Source organism: Balaenoptera acutorostrata, chromosome 5 (genome assembly GCF_949987535.1).
Source record: "Balaenoptera acutorostrata chromosome 5, mBalAcu1.1, whole genome shotgun sequence".
Taxonomy (NCBI): Eukaryota; Metazoa; Chordata; class Mammalia; order Artiodactyla; family Balaenopteridae; genus Balaenoptera; species Balaenoptera acutorostrata.
In genome coordinates, this window is record NC_080068.1 from 48,866,081 (window position 1) to 48,886,555 (window position 20,475).

The following is a 20,475-nucleotide window of genomic DNA, read 5'->3' on the forward strand; positions in this document are numbered from 1 at the left end:
TTTGTTCCACTGTTCCTCAATTAATGCCTTCTCTTGTGCTAAATGGATATTTTCCAGTGTACAGTTTAATTCCCTTGTTTCTTTTACTGTGTTACTTTGAGTTATTTTCTTAGTGGTTACCCTGAGGATTACAATTAACATCTTAGTTTACAGCAATCTAATTTGGATCAATGGCAATTTAGTTTCAATAATATAAAAGAACTTTGCACCTGTAACTCCATTCACTTCTCTTTTATGCTGTTATCATTACAAATATCATCTTTTTACATTGTGTGCCCATTGACATAGATATAAAATTATTGCTGTATGCAGTTATCTCATATCAGGAAAAAAAATTAAAAACAAAAATTACATTTATACTGTCTTTTATATGTGCTATGTAGAGTACCTTTACTGGTACTCTTGATTTTTCATATGGATTCAAGTTACTGTCCTGTGTCCTTTCATTTCAGTTAGAGGAATCTCTTTAGTATTTCCTGTAGGGTTGGTCTGCTAGTGAGAAACTCTGTTTATTTGGGAATGTCTTACTATCCCCTTTATTTTTGAAGGATATTTTTGCTGGATATAGAATTCCTGGTTGATAGTTTTTTTGGGGGGTTTTTTTTTTCCCCTTTCAGTACTTTGAATATGTTATTCTACTGCCTTTTGGCCTCCATGGTTTCTGATGAGAAACCAGCTGTTAATCTTATTTTGAGGATCTGTATACCATGTGTCACTTCTGTCTTAGAGCTTTCAAGATTCTCTTTCTGTCTTTGACTTTGCACAGTTTTATTATAATTTGTCCAGGAGTAGATCTCACTTACATTTTATTTTACTTGGAGTTTATTGAGCTTCTTCTATTAATGCTTTTCTTTAAATTTGGGATCTTTTGACCATTTTTTCTTTACATTTTTTTCCTGTTCTTTTTTCTCCTCCTCTTCTGGGACTCCCATTTTGCATATGTTGGTACACTTGTTATCTGATAGATCTCTGAGCTCTGTTAATTTTTCTTCATTCTTTTTTCTTTTCTTCAGACTGTGTAACTTCAACTAACCTCTCTTCAGGTCACAGATCTTTTCTTCTACCTGTTCAATACTGCTCTTGAGCCCTTCTAGTGATTTTGTTTTGTTTTGTTTTATAATTTCTATTTGGTTCCTTTTTATAATTTCTGTTTCTTTTTTGATATTCTCTGTTTGGTGAGATATCATTCTCATACTTCATTTTAATTCTTTAGACATGGTTTTCTTCAGCTCTTTAAGCATATTAAAATAGTGGATTTTCAAAGTGTTTTCTGTTAAGTCCTTGGGTACAATTTTTATTTTTCTTAGGGACAGTTTTCATTGATGGCTCTTCTCCCTTAGTATGGGACATACTCTCTTGTTTCTTTGTATGTTTCATAGGTTTTTTTTGTTAAGAACTGGACATTTAAAATAATGCAGCAACTTTGGAATTAGACTCTCTCCCTTTCCCAGGGTTGTCTGTTGCTGCTGCTTGTTTTATTTGTTGTTTGTTGCTTTAGTGACTTTTCAGAACTAATTCTGTAAATTTTGTATGCTTTGTCATGTGTGGCCATTGAAGTCTTTTTATTCAGTTTATGGTCAGCTAATGATTGGACAGAGATTTCCTTAACTGCCTGTAACCAGTAAGTCTCCCACTCCTGGCCAGGTGGCTCGGTGTGTGTTTTGGGGCTCACCTTCATTACTCAGCCAAGAAGTTTATAACTCTGCCTTGTCCTTCACTTCCTTCATTGCAAAGCCTCAAGGTCAGACAGAGGTGAGAGCTTAGGCTATTTTTAGGTCTTTCCTGAGCATGTGCGTAGGCCTCCATGTCCATATGACCTTCTAGAGTCCCAGGAGTATGTCAGAGCTTTTTGGAGCACGTACTGACATCTCATTCCCAAGTTTTTCCTTTTAAGCTTTTTGGTTAGTCTGTTGTTTGCCCCAACTGTTTCCATGACCTTGGACACCTACAAATTTAAAACATTTACCAGTAATAGTTTCCTCCTTCTCCTCCAGGAAGAAGTCTTATAACACTATGCAAGAGTAGAGGAACCACCACACAGGTCAGATAATGACTAGTGTTTGGGAATGAGGCTTTGAGAGTGCTCCAGCTCAGTTTTAGTTGCTCCAAAGTGGCTGCCAAGCTGCCCTGGCAATGAGGGACCAGGAGAAGGTTTAAAACTCCACAAATCACTGTCCTTTTTTCTTGACCCCCTGGGTTGCCGTAATCATTTAGTTAATTTCCAGAGTTCTGAAATAGTTGAGTCTGCAATTTTTGCTAGCTTTTTTGGTTTTTGATACTGCTTTTGTGGAGGGGCAAAATTTTGGAGTTCTTCTCTGCCGTTTTTGCTGTTCTCTATCCATTTCTTTTTGAGGTGTGGTAGTTTCTGTCTTAGAAGGAACTTATTCATTTCTTCTAAGTTGTTGAATTTATGCACATGAATAGTTTTTAATATTCTCTATCCTTTTAATGTCTCAAGGGCTGTTCCGTCTTTCATTCTTTTTTTTTTTTTTTTTTTTTTAATTTTATTTATTTATTTATTTATTTATTTTTGGCTGTGCTGGGTCTTCGGTTCGTGCGAGGGCTTTCACTAGTTGCGGCAAGTGGGGGCCACTCTTCATCGCGGTGCGGGGACCGCTCTTCATCGCGGTGCGCGGGCCTTTCACTATCGCGGCCCCTCCCGTTGCGGGGCACAGGCTCCAGACGCGCAGGCTCAGCAGCTGTGGCTCACGGGCCCAGCTGCTCCGTGGCATGTGGGATCTTCCCAGACCAGGGCTCGAACCCGTGTCTCCTGCATTAGCAGGCAGATTCTCAACCACTGCGCCACCAGGGAAGCCCCCGTCTTTCATTCTTGATGTTTATAGTTTGTGTCTTTTTGTCCTGGTCAAAGAGAGGTTTGTCAATTTTATTGCCTCTTTCAAAGTACCATATTTTGGGTTCAGTAGGAATCTGTTGTTTTCCTATCTTAGATTTTATAGATTTTGGCTCTTTATTAGTTCCTTCCTTTTGGTTTCTTTGGGGGTGTATTTGCTCTTCTTTTTTTAGATTCTTAATATGGAGGTTAGGTCACTGATTTTAGATTTTTCTTTTCTAATATAAGCATGTGATGCTATAAATTTTCCTCTAAACACTGATTTAGTTGTATCAAAGTACTTGGGGATTTTCCAGATGTCTGTCTGTTGTCGATTTCTAGTTTTGTTATGGTCGGATAGTATGCTTTGTGTGATTTCATTTCATTTAAATATGTTATAGTTTGTTTCCTGGCCCAAAGTATGGTCTCTCTTGGTGAATATTCATGTGTACTCGAAAAGAATGTATATCTTCTTGTGTTTGAATAGAGTATTATATAGATATCAGTTAGTTGTTTGACAGTGTTGTTAGGGTCTTCTTCATCTTTATTGATTTTCTGTCTACTTTTTATATTGGTGACTGGTAGAGGAGTATTAAAGTCTCAAATACCATCTTGCAACTCTTTAGAGATATTATTCTACTGTATTGTTACTGTTACTGTACTGTATTCTGTTGTTGTTAATGAATTTTGTTGGCATTCTCATATTTTTTTCTTTAGAAGTAATTGATCCTTTTTCCCTATCTGGTTTTAAAGTCTTGTATTTGCCATTGGCATTCTCTAGTTTGCAGTACAACGTAAAATGAAAGTTTTCGTAAACTTCTTTGTATATATTGTGCTTCTTGTATCAGTTTATTCAATTTTTAAAAATTTAGCTTTTGAAAGTTTGCAGCCTTTTTCTTTTTGAATATTGCCTCTCTCATTTCTCCTCTTTCTCTAATCTCCTTCTGGCTAGGAGTTAGAATGTGTTTACTATTTATTCCATCTGTGTGTCAGAATCTAAAATTTCCTCTCATGTCCTTGTTTTTGTCGCTTCTGTTATCCTTGGGTTTTCCCAGAGACTCTTTAACTAGGGTCTGAGGCTTGCAGTTCTTGAGCTCTAACCCTCTGTTACATAGGAGCTCTGTTGATGTGATAAAGTGTGAAGGAGAAGAAGAGTCCTCTAGTCCTATGATTAGGTCTCAGTCTTTTGGTGAGTCTGAGTTGGGTATCCTCCCTCCCCACACGCTAGAGGGGGCTGGAGTGGGATAAGAGAAATATTGGGTTGGTTAGGCTTTGGTAAAACCCCACTTGGTTATACTCTGTTAAAATGGTTTCCCTTGTGGGCAGAATTGGTTAAGGAGAACATTACTTTCCCTCTCCCCTAACAGAAGCACAAGGGGGTTTTTCTCCAGTCTTTATAGTGAGAACCCAGTAGGACCCCGGGGAGTAAAATGCAGCAAAGTATAGGGCCCTGCTTGTGTTCAGGACAGCAGTTTGCCCTGTGACCTCAGTTGTGGAGGTGAGAGTGACAACTTCCAGTCTCTTTACATGTCGGACCAGAAACCAAATTACTGTTCTCTCTTTCTAGAGTTCCAGTTCAACGTATATTAAGATTTCTTGTTCTAACTCCCATATTTTTATTGTCTCATATTTTACATTTTCTTGATGCTCAGTGATGCATTCTGGGTAATTTCTTTGAATATGGTTTTCCTGTTCACTTATTTTATTTTCAGTTGTATGTCATCTACTGCCTAACTCACTCATGGTTTTTTCCCCTAGTACTTTACTGAGTTATAATTACATACAGTAAAATACCCAAATACTTAAGTATGCTGCCTGACTAATTTTGACAAACGTAACTGCCTAACTCAAGATGTAGAACATTTCCATCAACCCAGGAAGCTTCTTTTTCCCACTTTCAAGTCAGTTGGAAGCTGCTAACCAGATTTTCACCATAGTTGTACTATTTTACACTTTCACCAGCAACTTCTGAGAGTTCCAGGTACTTCACATTCTTTCTAACCACTTCGTTGGTCATTGCGTTTTAATTTTAGCTATTCTGATTGGTGTGTGTTATATTGAAGATTTTGTTTTAATAGTTAGAAACTTCATTTCTGAAAGTTCTACAATTTTTATTTTTTCAAATCTGTTTGCTAGACTATTTTTGCATGCTTGTCTTAATAAATACCGCCTTTATTTCTTAAAAGAATATATAGACTGTTAACAGTAGTTAGTTTTTTGAAATTTGATATATCTGTACTCTCAGTATTCAGATAACCCCTGATCACTGTCATAAAAAAAATTCTTATTTCCCTCTACATTTCATTAACTCATCTTGGTAATGATAGGTTTTCTTTTCACTTGAAATAACTTCCTTTTCTCCATGTGTAGTATAAATATTCTAACTAGGAAGACCCTCCTTTTTTATGATATCACTCGTTCTTTCTCATACAAGGCTGTTTTTCTTTCAGTTAGAGTATTATCTTCAAAGATAAATGTAGAACCTATGGGTTACTTAAGGGTGCCAAGTTTTGATATTACTTCAGAACTGACCAAGATTAATATGTGTATGTGTGTGTGTGTGTATGTATGTATGTATGTATATATGTGATTTTGACACACCCAAATTATAGGTATACAGTATAAACTGAAATCTGGAAAGAAAGAATTCTTTTGAAGTTTTTCTTTATGACTTTATCAACAAAGAGTATTTAATTCTATGATTTCTTTAAATTTATGTAACAGATTAAGTACAGTAAACTTCACTTTAGAAAATTAGTATTTTGTTTTATAGTGTACATTTGTTTTGTCTTCCAATCGTAACTCTTACAGATTTTATTTTTCTCTTTGTCTTTAGGCAATCCTTTATCACAGGATATTCTCAATTTATACCAGGACCCAGATGGAACCCGAAAGCTACTGAACTTCATGCTTGACAATCTTGCAGGTAAATATTAATGACAAAGCAGTAAACTCTACAGATATTACCGTTAGCTAATAGATCACATGTTGCTTAAGAGCTTCTGACCATTTATTTTTTAGTTGTTGTTATTATTATTATTATTATTTGTTGTTGTTATTATTATTTTTAAAATTTTTTATTGTAGGCATCTGACCATTTTTTTATAACTGCTTATAGGATTGAAGTTTCTGGCGTTAGTATATTCCATGGTAGTGGGACATTCTTCTTTTCACATACTGAGTGCTTTATGTTAGGATCATTAGTTACATTATCTTGTTGAATCTTTTTAGGAACATAGGAGGTAGGAATTTTTACTGGCATTATACAGATGCAAATTCTGAGATTCAGAGAATAAAGTATTACCTAAGTACACAGCTGATTAACGCCAGAGCTGTGAACTCAAGATTGTCTTGCTCTTAATCACAAAGATACATAGTTATCAATTGTTTGAATTTGATGCAGAATGTTTGGCACCCACACATTGTGCACATTTTTCATGAATGAAATGACTTGTTTGATTCACTACACATCTGTGGAAATTTTGAAAGCAAGATTTTAATTAAGAACACCAGATTTATCTGATCAAAATAGTGATATTCTAAATGAAAAATTTTTAATGTAAGAAAGCTATTAAGTATTTGACTTAAAACTTTTTTGTTTGTTTAAACACTCAAAATACATTTAAAAGAATGGAGATGCTACTAAATTCAGATATTTTTCTTGGAATAATGCCTTTCTAAAACACAGAATCTTGAAACAGAGCTAGAGAAATCTAGATCCCAGCATAGAGGCCATCATCACCATATTTTGGCTGTTCTCTTTTTAATTGTATCATAGAAGACACCCACCTACATACAAAATTTTAAAAAAATCGTAAGATTTACAATAAGGTGAAGTCAAATTAATGTTATTTAAAAGTTTTTTGGTTGATTGATGAGAGAGAGATAACAAACTTATTAGAGAAGTCCTTTTAGTAAGAAATTAAGAATATGTGGCTGTTAAGTTGTATACAAAGCATGTGTATGTTATTTCCTTGTTGTTTAAAAATTAAGTATCTCTTGTCTCTATGGATATAGTCTGTTGACCCAGCCATATGGCATGTGTGGTGTGTGTGTGTAATTTTTAAGGAGTTTTTCACGTGTTTTAGATATAAGCTGTTTGTTGATACATATGTTGCAAATACCTTTTCTGGTGCTCTTGTTGCTTTTTCACTCTCTTAATTTGTCTCTTGATGAATAGAAAAAATTTAACATACTCTGCTTTATTGATCTTTCTAGTGTGGTACTGCTTTTGTGTTCTCTTTAAGAATTTTTCTCTACCTCAAGCTCATGAATGTATTCTCCTATGTTAGTATCGAAAAACTCCATTTTTTACTTGCAACACTTAGAGCTATAGTCTTCCCAGAATTGATGTTTGTGTAACACAGGAGTCAGTTTTTCCATGTGTGTATTAAATTAACCCTTAGCCATTTATTGAAAAGACTGTCCTTTCATTACTGTTTTTTTGTGCCATCTTTGTCATGAATCATCAATGTTTGTATGGTATTTCTAGATTCTCTATTTTTTGTTCTCTTCCACTAGTCTTTATGGCAGTATAACGTTGTTGTTAATTATGGCAGTTTTATAAAATGTTTTGAGATACAGCAGAGTAAGTCTTCCCTCTTGATTTGATTATAAAGTCTTGGCTAGTTTTGGCCCCATGCTTCTTTTGCCTTGTATTTTCATTAAAATTGCTAGAAACAGCTTTTCAAATTTCTTCCCTCCCGCAAGTGTAGGGATTTTGATTGGGGATACAGTTGACTCTTGAACAACACAGGTTTGAACTGCACGGGTCCACTTATATGCACATTTTATTTTTCAATGAACAGTACTATAGGATCCACGTTTGGTTGAATCTGTGGTGTGGAACCGTGGATATGAAGGGCTGACTGTAAGGTTATATGCAAATTTTTGACTGTACAGGAGTCAGGGCCCCTAACCCCCATATTGTTCAAGGGTCAACTGTAGATTGCTTTGGAAAGAATTGACATGTTTACAACACTGGGTTTTCTAATCTAACAGTATAGAATATTCTTTTATTTATTGTGCCTTCTCTAATTTATCTCATTATTTAGTTTTAGGTTTCTGTGTATTGGTCTTGTGCATTTTTTATTACATTTATTCTAGGTGTTGACTTTTTTGATGCTTTTATAGTCTTTTTGAAAATAAATAGTATCTTAATGGATATTGCTGATTTGTGGAGTGCAGTTGAGTTTTGTATACTTCTTGGTATTCCCACCTTGCTGAACACTTGCTAAATATGTATTCAACCACTTTGCTCAATTCTTTTTAATCCTAATGCATTTTAATGTCAATTTATGCAATCATATCATCTGTAAATTCTACTTTTAATATTATTTTTCTAATTCTTATATCTTTTATTCTTTTTCTTTATTGCACTTGCTAAGACCACCAGTAAACTGCTAACTAAAAGTGGTGATAATGGGAATCATTGTCTAATTTCATAATTTATTAGCTTTTAATAATTTATGATTAAGTATGATGTTCACTGTAGTTTTTATATTGATAGTTTAATCAGATTAAGGATTTTCTTCTATTCCTAGTTTGCTAAGAGAGTCTGTTATTTTTTAATATGAATAAATGTTGAGTTTTATCAAATGCTTTTTTTCTATTAAGATGAGTATAAAATTTTTGTCCTTTATTCTGTTAATTTGGTAATTGCATTGATGGTTTTTTGTATTACCACCTTTGTATTCCTGGAATAAGCCCAAGTAACTTGTAATATTTTATTATTCTTTTTATATATCCCTGTTTCTGTTTGCTCATATTTTACTTAGGATTTTTTGCATGTGTATTTGAGTGAGACTGGCCAGTAATTTTTCTTGTCAAGTTTTGATATAAAGGTTATGTTGGCCTCATTAAAGTTTTGGGGGATTATTTCCTCATTTTCTGTTATTTAGAAGAGTTTATTTAAGATTGGTATTCTTTCTTTCTTAAATATTGGGTAGAATACATCTGAGCCTGGGGTTCCTTTGTAGGCAGTTTCAATTACTGATTTAATTTCTTTAATAACTATAAGACTTGTCTGATTTTCCATTTCTCTTTTTATCAGTTTCTGCAAGTTTTTTTTGTTAATTTGAATATTTTATCTCATTTTTCAAATTTATTGGCATACAGTTGTTCAGAATATCTTTTTATGAGGTTTTAATGTCCATTTTAATGTATTGTGATGTCTCTTTTCCATTCCAGATACTAGTTGTTTGTGTTGCCTCTATTTACTTCATGAATAGTCTTGTCCAGGGATTTATCAATATTTTCTTTGAAGAAAAGAACCAATTTTTAGCTTTTTTGGTCATCTCTATCATACTTTTTTTTCACTATCAATAATTTCTTATCTTTATTTTTTCCTTCTGCTTTCTTTGGGTTTCATTTGCTGTTTTCTTTCTAACTTCTTGTAACACCTAAATCTTTCACTTTTAGACTTTTTTTTCTCTGATGTATTCATTAATAAATCTCCCTCTAAACATGACTTTTAGCTGTATCCTGCAAGTTTTAATTTGTATGATTTTCATTATCATTCAGTTCAGCATATTTTCTCCAAGCTCTCATTTCTTCTTTGACTGATGAGTCATTTAGAAGTTTATTTTTTTATTTTTAGGGGAGTTTTTCTAGTTTTCTTTGTCACTGATTCCTAGCTTAATTCCACTGTGGTCAAAGAACATACTCTGATTTAAATTCTAAAAATATGTTATATATTAGCCAGCTCATGCTTAATTACTTTTTATAAATGTTAAATATGTACTTAAAAAGAATGTGCATTCTATAGTTGTTTGGTACAGCATCCTATGTATATTAAAGTTTGCTAATTTGAATGTGTTATATATACTTAATGATTACTTTGTTTTTATTCATTACTAATAGAGCTGTGTTAAAATCTCCCACTTTGATTATAGATTTGTTTATTTCTTCTTGTAGTTCTTACAACTTTTCATTACATATATTGAGGATATATTTTCATGTGTTCCATCTTTCTGGTATTTTGAAACTTTTATCATTATGCTGTTCTTATTACTTTCATATTAATATAGCTACATGAAAAAAATACAGCTGCATGAGTTCTATTTTGGTTAGAATTTGCACTGTATATCTTTTTCTGTTTTTTCTATGTTAAACCTTTCTGTATCCCTATATCTTAGTAGTTTCTTCGGTCTTCTTACTTCGGGTTTATTTTGTTCTTTTTCTTGTTTGAAGTAACAATTTAGATTGTCGATTTGAAATCTTTCCTCATTTTCAATGTAAGGATGTAGCACTATACACTATAATTTCCCTCTCAGAACTACTTTAGCTGCATTCCATACATTTTGATATGTTGTATTTTCATTTTCATTTTCATTCTGTCCAGTGTATTCTAAAAAAAATTTCCTCTGAGTCTTCATCTTTGACTCATGGATTATTTAGAAATATGTTACTTAATTTCCTGTTGTCTGTTACTAACTTTTTGTTTGATTCCAGTTTGGGACCAGTTGGGAAACATTCTGTATTATTTCAATTCTTTTAAATTTCTTGAGGTTTGTTTTATTGTCTGTCTTGGTGAATGTTCCATGAGTGCTTGAAAAAAGTATATATTTTGTGGCTTGTTGGGTGGAGTATTCTACACATGCAAATTAGATCATGCCGGTTGCTGGTGGTATTTAATTCCTCTATATTTTTTGTAACTTTCTATCTAGTAGTCTTACCAGATGTTATAGTGCTGAAATTGCCAACCATAGTTGTGGATTTGTCTGTTTCTCCTTTCAGCTTTGTCAGTCTTTGCTTCATGTATTTTGAAGTGGTGTTGTTTGATGTATACATATTTAGGATTGCTACATCTTCTTGATGAATTCATCTTTTTATCATTGTGTAATAACCTCCCTTGTTCCTAGTATCTTTTTTGCTCTTAAGTCTACTTTATCTGATGTGAACATAACCACTCTGCTTCTTTTTGGTTTGTTTAATGTTTACATACTCTTAGATTCAGCTTCACTATGTGTATGTGAAGTGAATTTCTTGTATTAGTGTACAGTTGACTTTTATGTCATGATTTTTATCTACTCTGCCAAGATTCCACTCATTTAATTTGTGTATTTATTAGACCATGTACATATAAAATAATTATTGATATGTAGAACTTGAATCAGCCATTTTGATACTTGTATTCTGTTTGTTTCCTTTGTTTCTCCTTCATTTATCTTTTCTTGGTTTCTTGTGGGTTACTTAAACATTTTTTTAAGATTCCATCTTGTTTTATTTATGCTATTTTAGAGTATATTGTCTTATATAGTTTTCTTAGTCGTTACTTTAGATATCACAATTACATACATAGCACAGTCTATTGATAATGGTGTCTTATCACTTTAAGTGAATTATTGTTGCCCTACTTCCATTTGTGTCCCTTCACCCTCCCCACTTTTAAAATATTATTGTCCCTAGTATTTCCTCTACCTGTACTAAGTACCACACAGGCATTACAAATTTTGCTTCAGCCGTCAGATACGATTTAAGAAGCTTATGCGGAGAAGGTTAATCTGTTATATTTATCCTTAATATTAGTCATTCTCTGTTCCTTCCATTTTGATGTTCCGTTTCTTCTGTTATGTTCTTTCTGTTTAGAGAGCTTCCTCTAGTCATTCTTTAAGGGCTGGTCTGCTAGCAACAAAGTCTTGTAGTTTTCCTTTGATAACATCTTTATTTTTCCTTGATTTAGGAAGGAAAGTTCTGCTGGACACAGAATTTGAGGTTGACAGTTCTATTCTTTTAGCACTTTATCACTTCCTCTGGCACCATGGTTTTAGAAAAGAGACTTATTGTTCCCCTTTAGGTAATGTGTCATTTCTCTGAGGTTTTTGGGATTTTTGTCTTTAATTTTTAGCAGTTTCATTATGACGTGGTTTGGTGTGGGTTACTTTGGGTTTATTCTGTTTGAAGTTTGCACATCTTCTTAAACTTGTAGATTTATGTTGTTTATTAAATTTGAGAATTTTTACTCATTATCTCTTAGAATACTTTTAAGTCTACATTCTCTTTCTGAACTCTGATGATACGAATCTTAGATCTTCTGTTATAGTCCCACAGGTTCCTCAAGCTCTGTTCATTTTTTTTTTCAGTTTTCTTTTTATTGTTCCTATTGAGTAAATTCTCTTGATTTGTTCTCAAATCCAATCATTTTATCTTTGGTTATCGTTATTATTGTGCCCTTCCACTTCTTTGCTTGGGTTTTCTATTTTTTTCTGTTTTCAAGAGAATTTGTAATTACTTTTTGTAGCAGCTCTATGATGGCTGCTGTAAAATTTCTGTCAGATAATTTCAACATCTGAATCATCTCTGTGTTGTTGTCTGTTGGTAGTCTTTTCTCACTTAAGTTGTGATTTTCCTGGTCTTTGGTATGACCAGTGATTTTCAGTTGTGCCCTAGATATTTTGAATATTCTGTTAGGAGATTCATGACCTTTTAAAAACCTCAGTAGGGCTTCCCTGGTGGTGCAGTGGTTGAGAATCTGCCTGCCAATGCAGGGGACGCGGGTTGGAGCCCTGGTCTGGGAGGATCCCACATGCCGCGGAGCAACAGGGCCCATGAGCCACAACTACTGAGCCTGCGCGTCTGGAGCCTGTGCTCCGCAACAAGAGAGGCCGCGATAGTGAGAGGCCCGCGCACCGCGATGAAGAGTGGCCCCCGCTTGCCGCAACTAGAGAAAGCCCTCGCACAGAAACGAAGACCCAACACAGCCATAAATAAATAAATAAATAAATAAATAAATAAATAAGATTAAGATGGTAAATTAAAAAAAACATCTAGAAATCATGGATTATGACAACTGTAGAAAATTAATAAATATATTAAAAAAAAAAAAAAAAAACCTCAGTAGCAGGCAGCCAATTTAGGTTTAGCCTGTAGGTTCTGTTGTTCCTCCCAGGCTCAGCTGGCACCCTCTCTGTGGGGAGACCAGGCCCAGTGCTGCCAGCCACTGGGAGGTGTGGGAAATCAGAACTTTCCTTGCATGCCTCGCCACCCTGGGTCTATTCCTGGTGGCTTCAGGGCTGTCTCGCACTTAGTGTGGCATGTGTGGGAGATAAAAATTGGAGAATTGTTTTATCACATTATAGGTATGATGCTGAAAGACGTATTCTCTTCATAATGAGAATAGACTTATCTTCAATTTTGATCCAAATCCTGATGCTGTGTCTAGGACCATATAGATTTATCTATTAAACAGTCTTTATCTGATTTGATAGTTGGCCCATATAACTCTGTATTCCTCTCCTTTGTCGTATCATTGGCTATGCAATTTTATCTTTGAAAAAAGTCAATTTTAAGTATGTGCCACACATGAATATATTATTCTCCTTGGAAGAAATACTTAAATTCCGGTTAAGACTAGATTTTCCTTTGACCACTACCTTTAATTCCACTCCCCTCCGTGTAAGTAAACACACTTGTAAGTTGGGTGTGTATCCTTGTAGACATGTCTATAGACATTACATATAAAAATTATACCAGTAGAAATTTTATGGTATTACTTTGCATGTGTGTTTTAAACTTTTTTCTAATAAAATCTATCCTATTGTTATAATGTATCTTATTATTTAATTAAAATGTATCTTATATATTTTTCTACTTTTTTTCTCACTCAACAGTATTTCTTATATACCTTTCCACTTTAGCACACATATATCTTTTCTCTTTTAAACTGTAGCATAGACTTCTGTGAAATGGATAATAACCATTTACCATTGCTTTTGCTATTATAAACGGTGGCATAATGAATATATATTTGAATGCTGCTTTAAGCAGATAGGGCTGATCCCAAGAAATAGAATTGCTGGGTCACAGGGACATGAATGTTTTAAATTTTAAAAGATGATGCCAGTTTGTCCTCCCAGATAGCTGTACCAGTTTGTATTCCCACCAGTTGTACGTGCAAGTATCTGTTTCTTATCACCTTCACCAACCCTGGATATTAGTAAACTTAAAAATTTTTTTTGTCAATCTGGATAAAGACATGCTATCTCATTTTTTAGTGTTTCCCGGTTACTGGTGAGATAGAGTATCTTTTCCTGTGTTTTTGTTCTTTGGTTGTTGTTGGGGAATATTATACGTTTTACTTACACTGATATATTGTGCTGTATCAGTTAAGATATGGGAAGTGTCAGAATGTTGACATCACCTTACTTGTCTTATTTTGATATTTTTTGTGCTTTCTGAATTTTTAACTATTTGCTAATAAGGATCCCAGCAGCTAAAAAGTTCCTTGTTTACTCTTCATTATATTTATATAATGAGCTTTCCATTTTTTGAGATAGTTGCCAAGATTCTGGCGTGGCTCTCCTAGCAGGCATGATTATTTTCCAGGATTCAATGTGTTGAACCAGCTGGATGGTTTGTTTGCCATCTTATGATGACCTTCATATGGACTGTGCAAAATAACATTCATTTCACTTTGTGAAAAGCATGGCTGCTAAAACAAGCATCCTTTAGGTAGACTTCAGAACATCAAAATGATTAGTAAAGTGAAACTTTTTTAAAGGTCTTGGATACTGTGGTCAGAATATCTGTGGCTGGATGATGATGGAGTGTTTTTGTTTTAAAGGAATACATTTCTTATCCACTAATTCCCAGGGTAAATCTGCAACCTCTAATCAAATTGTTCTGTAACTGCAAATGTGTTTAAAAGGGAGAAGAAAAAGAGGAAGTTAAATCTTAACTTAGTAATTTTCTTTCATCTTATAGTTTGGTAACATTTAGTTCCATAGTATTGACAATCATATCTGAGCAATTAATGTTTAACCAGTGCCTTCTTTTTTTCTGTATAATGTAGCTCTAACCTCTTGGTTTGCATTGACATTATGAAAGAGAGAAAGAGTTAAAATTAGGAAATGAAAGCCCTGTTAGAAAATTCAGTAATTTTTATTATGCATGCATATTTGTTTTTTTCTATTTTAAAAATATTTGAATATTTTGTTCATCAGTGTGTTGAAACTTCACATAGCTTTGATTTTCCAGCTGGAAACAAGGCTGGGTCAACACAATTTACATGCGTAATTAAGACATAACATCTTACTTAAGTTTTTTTTTTTTTCTTTTAACATCTTTATTGGCATATAATTGCTGTACAATGTTGTGTTAGTTTCTGCTGTATAACAAAGTGAATCAGCTATATGTGTACATATATCCCCATGTCCCCTCCCTTTTGCGTCTCCCTCCCACTCTCCCTATCCCACCCCTCTAGGTGGTCACAAAGCACCCAGCTGATCTCCCTGTGCGATGCAGCTGCTTCCCACTAGCTATCTGTTTTACATTTGGTAGTGTATATATGTCAGTGCTACTCTCTCATTTCGTCCCAGCTTACCCTTCCCCCTCCCCGTGTCCTCAAGTGCATTCTCTGTGTCTGCGTCTTTATTCCTGTCCTGCCTTTAGACACTATAAAACTCTTAGAGGAAAACATAGGCAGAACACTCTGTGACATAAATCACAGCAAGATCCTTTTTGACCCACCTCTTAGAGAAATGGAAATAAAAATAAAAATAAACAAATGGGACCTAATGAAACTTAAAAGCTTTTGCATAGCAAAGGAAACCATAAACAAGACGAAAAGATAACCCTCAGAATGGGAGAAAATATTTGTAAACAAGCAACTGACAAAGGATTAATCTCCAAAATATAGAAGCAGCTCATGCAGCTCAATATCAAAAAAACAAACAACCCAATCCAAAAATGAGCAGAAGACCTAAATAGACATTTCTCCAAAGAAGATATACAGATTGCCAACGAACACATGAAAGGATGCTCAACATCACTAATCATTAGAGAAATGCAAATCAAAACTACAGTGAGGTATCACCTCACACCGGTCAGAGTGGCCATCATCAAAAAATCTACAAACAATAAATGCTGGAGAGGGTGTGGAGAAAAGGGAACCCTCTTGCACTGTTGGTGGATGTAAATTGATACAGCACTATGGAGAACAGTATGGAGGTTCCTTAAAAAACTAAAAACAGAACTAACATGTAACCCAGCAATCCCACTACTGGGCATATACCCTGAGAAAACCATAATTCAAAAAGAGTCAGGTACCACAGTGTTCATTGCAGCACTATTTGCAATAGCCAGGACATGGAAGCAACCTTACTTAAGGTTTTAAATAGGTACTTTTTTATAAATACTGTGTAAGTATAAATGCCACTAATGAATTTCCTCATGTTCTTTTTGGATATTAGTTACGTGTTTTATGCAGAACCCTTCGTTAACTTCCTTCAGCTTCTAAATCTTCATTATATTTCAGTACTATATTTTTAAGTCAGTTTGTGGGACATTATAGCTGAAGAGAAAACAGAAGCTGATTTGACATTATAAAGCAAATGATACTGATTTTAGAAAGATATGAAAATATGTTTAAAAGAATATACATTTTTTCCAGTTCATCCAGAGCAGCTTCCTCCGAGGCCATGGATTACATTAAAAGAACGAGACCAAATTCTGCCATCAGGTAAATAGTTTTTCTTATTCTTCCTTGACTTTTTTCAGATATACTTGAAATGCCATTTGGACTTTGTGATAAAATTGGCAGGCCTTCATTTTACCTCCCCTAAGTAGATGCGTTTAAAAATACTGATCAATAGACTTAAAAGTCTACTCTAAGGCTTATGTACAGGAATCTCATACCTTTCACAATGATGCAGCTCTTGGTTTTAAAATTATTTCTTGTAATAGAGCTTTCCAAATGGCATCTTCACATAGGGTTTGGTGATTTAAGAAAAATGAGTAGTAATGAATTTTCTTCTGAAGAATTTTGAACTACTTAGATACTTTATCTTTCTTGAGTGGGTAGGCTGATAACGCTTGTAGAAGGATAATTTAGACTGAGTCAAATTTACTATATTGGAAACAAAATATGATACCAGGCCAAGGGTATAGAAATGATATAGAGTGAAGATTTGAGCAGTTTAATTATATGATTTAGCATTTCTAGAACTGCAGTAATGTAGGAAATATAAACCTTTATCTTTTGGTGCAGACCAATGATGATTTGACATTTATAGGGCTTCTTACTGCTTATTAGACATTTTATGATTGGGAATTCTGCTTAAAATAAGTTGTTATGAATTAATATTCCTCTTAATCACAAGTGATAGTTTTCATGATACCTAATTTTGTTTTAAAAATGAAAATTTTACTGTTTTAATATGAAGGTAAACCAATCACTGAATACCGATACTTAATTTTTAAAGGGTAAACCACAGAATTTATTATGTACTTTTACAACAATATAAAGCCCGTCTTATTTTTTTTTTTAGTTTAAGGTAAGAAGTGGAAGGATTCAGAAAAAATCATTTGCTTAGGTATCGGGCGATGTGGGAAGTGTAATGTGTTCATGGTTCTATTTATATTTTAACAACACTGAGAAATATTATCATATCAGTATATTTCTGTATCTTCTAGAGGTAATAATTTTAAAACCACCACACTCTGGAGCCATAGTATCAGCCTGTTCTAAGAGGTACTGTATCAGTGTTATCAAGAATAACACTTCTGTTATCAGGATTCACCTTGATGGTCTGAGTAAAACGAATACCTCAGTTTTTCTACAAAGCCTTAAGTTAGGCAGATTTATTTTATGTTTAGCCTTCCTTAATGTGTAATTAATTGTTCCCTTTCTGGTATTAAAATGATATTAAAAACACCATTTTCTAGTTCTTCAAAGTAATTTCCCTTTCTGAGCACGAGTTAACATAATCTTGAAGAAGATCTTTCCTAATATCACATACCTTCATTTCCATTAAGAAGAGGAACAACAGAAACAAGTTTTTATTAGTTGTTGAAGTCTCAAGTAATGTGTTCTTGGGTTTTCCTTATTGAAAAACCACTATGGATTTTTCTTGGGATGTCTGACTTCCGTGAGTAGAATCAGTGCTACAAAAAAAAAAAAAGAGATTAAAAATGCCTTTTACTTCTGATGCATAGGGAGATGTGTATAATAACTAACAATGGTTATGGGTGATTTATAGCCACAAAACTATAATGGTAATTAAACTATGTAAGAATTAATCCCAGATAGTGAAAAGAGGTACCAGTATACAAAATGGCCACCAGTCAGATTTCCAGGGGACCGTTGAACTAAGTTTCTCTTAATACCTTTCCCATCATCTGACTTTGAATCAACTTCAATCAAGTGTTACTTCATTCTTGGATTCCTCACCTTTTATTAAGTACTTGATTCTCAACTGTGTCTGCCCATTATAATCACCTGGGATGCTTTTTAAAAATATTAATACCCAAATCCTAATATACTAACTTAATTAGTCTGGAGTAGGGTGCTGAGTATCAGCATTTTTTTAAAAAAGTTCTACAAATTGATTCTAATGGACAGCCAGGATAGAGAATTAATGATAAAAATCAGGGCTTTTCAAACTGGTGTACATGTGCATATGAATCACCTGGGGATTTTGTTAAATTGCAGGTTCCAATTCATTAAGTCTTTGTGAAGCCAGAAATTCTTCAGTACTGAGTTCCTAGGTGATAACTGATGCTGCTGGTACTTAGAGCACATTTTTGAGTAGCAGGGATACAAGCTGCGTTTTCCTATTAGTTTGCTTGTAGTCCTTTTATAGGCATTTTAAAATGAGAATTTAGTTTTAGAAATGAACATTTGATTTGGTAAAAAAGGATTCTCTTATGACTGAACTTTGTTAGTCCATATTCTTCTGGCTCAGAGCAGTGAGAGCAGTAAGAGGCCCAAAAAAGTATTAAGTATGGATATTTTGTTAATACAAGTTAATGAAATTAGAGCCTTTTAACGAGAAAGAAATTAAAATTTACTTTTATTCCATTTATAGAGAAAAGTTTTGCTCAGTAAATTATGTGCAAAAAATAGTATTCTGATTTAAAAGTTGAATTTTTATTTATTAAAATATTCTAAAAAATCACAAATATGAAGTATTAGTCTAATTCTGGTAAAAGAACTTTGGTGTGATGGATTCCAGTGAAGTTCTGTAGGTATAGTTTAACGGAATCTTGCCCAAGGCATTTCACGATGAAGATATTTGGGGTATGTTTGTGTGGCATGTGTGCTTGTGTAGGTGTATATGTGATATTGCTTTAGAAAACATTGCCTAATTTTCTCCCTTTTGTCTGTTGTTTTTTTCTCCCACTTCTTAGCATCATTCACGGTTATGTGTTACAATGTGTTATGTGATAAATACGCCACCCGGCAGCTATATGGCTATTGCCCATCCTGGGCATTAAACTGGGAATACAGGAAAAAGGGAATTATGGAAGAAATTGTTAACTGTGACGCAGATATCATTAGTCTTCAGGTAACACTATAGAAATTAAATTGTCTTTAACTTAAAGGTGAACCTAAAAATTATAGAAGATCTTACTTTTGGGAGAGTTCCTGTGTTCGAAGGAAAACCCAAAGCAATTATTTTCTTTCCTCTTAAAAAAAAAAAGACAATTTTAATAAGCACTTCAGATATTTCTACAGTGAAACTGTTTTGCTAAGTATAGCCACCAACTTATACTCATTTACTATTTTCTTACATGAAAGTAATCTCACCACACTATTCATGTTAATTCATTTTATGAACAAATCGTTGGTATTGCCGAAAGAGAAAACTGCAGAATATTGCATCTCTAAGGTTTATAAATTTAACTTATAATGGGTTCTGTAAAACAGAATTACTTGCCCACCGTTGTTCTTTAATGATAAACATTTGTTTTTTTGATGTGGGCCATTTTTAAAGTCTTTATTGAATTTGTTACAATGTTGCTTCTGTTTTGGTTTTTTTGGCCACGAGGCATGTGGGATCTTAGTTCCCTGAATAGGGATCCCACCCAGGGATTGCACCCACACCCCCTGCATTGGAAGGTGAAGTTTTAACCACTGGACCACCAGGGAAGTCCCAGTGATAAGCATTTTAAACATTTAAAAATATTGCGCTATAAATCATGCATTTTTGCCTTATTTTAAAAGCAACCTCAGAAATCTAGATACTTTATAATGAATTTAACTGACAAAGTACCTTTCCATTGAAATATTTGTCTTATTGCTTCTTTTCAACACTCAGCTAATGAATGGCCAAGAAGGTTTATGTGTAGTTTTTAGTACTTTTTCCTTAGCAACTTTCAAAGCATATTAAATGCTTAAAGGTATTAAAAATTTTAAGTGTTATAATGTCATACCTCCTTTTCAGCATAGCTTAAGAAAGCTATTACTTTTTATAATAATTTTTTTGTACTAGAACAGCTTATTTATATTTGTGTTATTACCCATGGTTCATTTGACTTCCTAGGAAATAACAAGAAGTCTTCAGAAATTAAATTTTGTTTTAAACACTGACAACTGACACAAAATTGGGGGGAGGAGGAGGCAAATAAGCATAGGCTTGTTGTAGTTACTTAATTGTCCTCCTTTTGATTCAGAAGTATAGTATGAAGTATAAAAGCATCATATGGGGCTTCCCTAGTGGCGCAGTGGTTGAGAATCTGCCTGCCAATGCAGGGGACATGGGTTCGAGCCCTAGTCTGGGAAGATCCCACATGCCAGGGAGCCTGTGCTCCGCAACAAGAGAGGCCGCGATAATGAGAGGCCTGCGCACCGCGATGAAGAGTGGCCTCCACTTGCCACAACTAGAGAAAGCCCTCGCACAGAAACAAAGACCCAACTCAGCCAT

General features: G+C 34.1%; 1 protein-coding gene across 9 annotated transcripts in view; it reads left to right on the plus strand.

Annotated features, from left to right (window-relative positions):
- Positions 1 to 20,475, plus strand: part of CNOT6L (CCR4-NOT transcription complex subunit 6 like) — a 141,559-nt gene that overhangs the window by 88,413 nt on the left and 32,671 nt on the right. For all 9 annotated transcript variants that reach the window (XM_057546388.1, XM_057546387.1, XM_057546389.1 and 6 more), the window contains 3 exons: positions 5,667 to 5,756; positions 16,221 to 16,289; positions 18,959 to 19,116. In XM_057546388.1, coding sequence (XP_057402371.1) covers positions 5,667 to 5,756; positions 16,221 to 16,289; positions 18,959 to 19,116 — 317 coding nt within the window. The remainder of the gene's footprint in view (positions 1 to 5,666; positions 5,757 to 16,220; positions 16,290 to 18,958; positions 19,117 to 20,475) is intronic.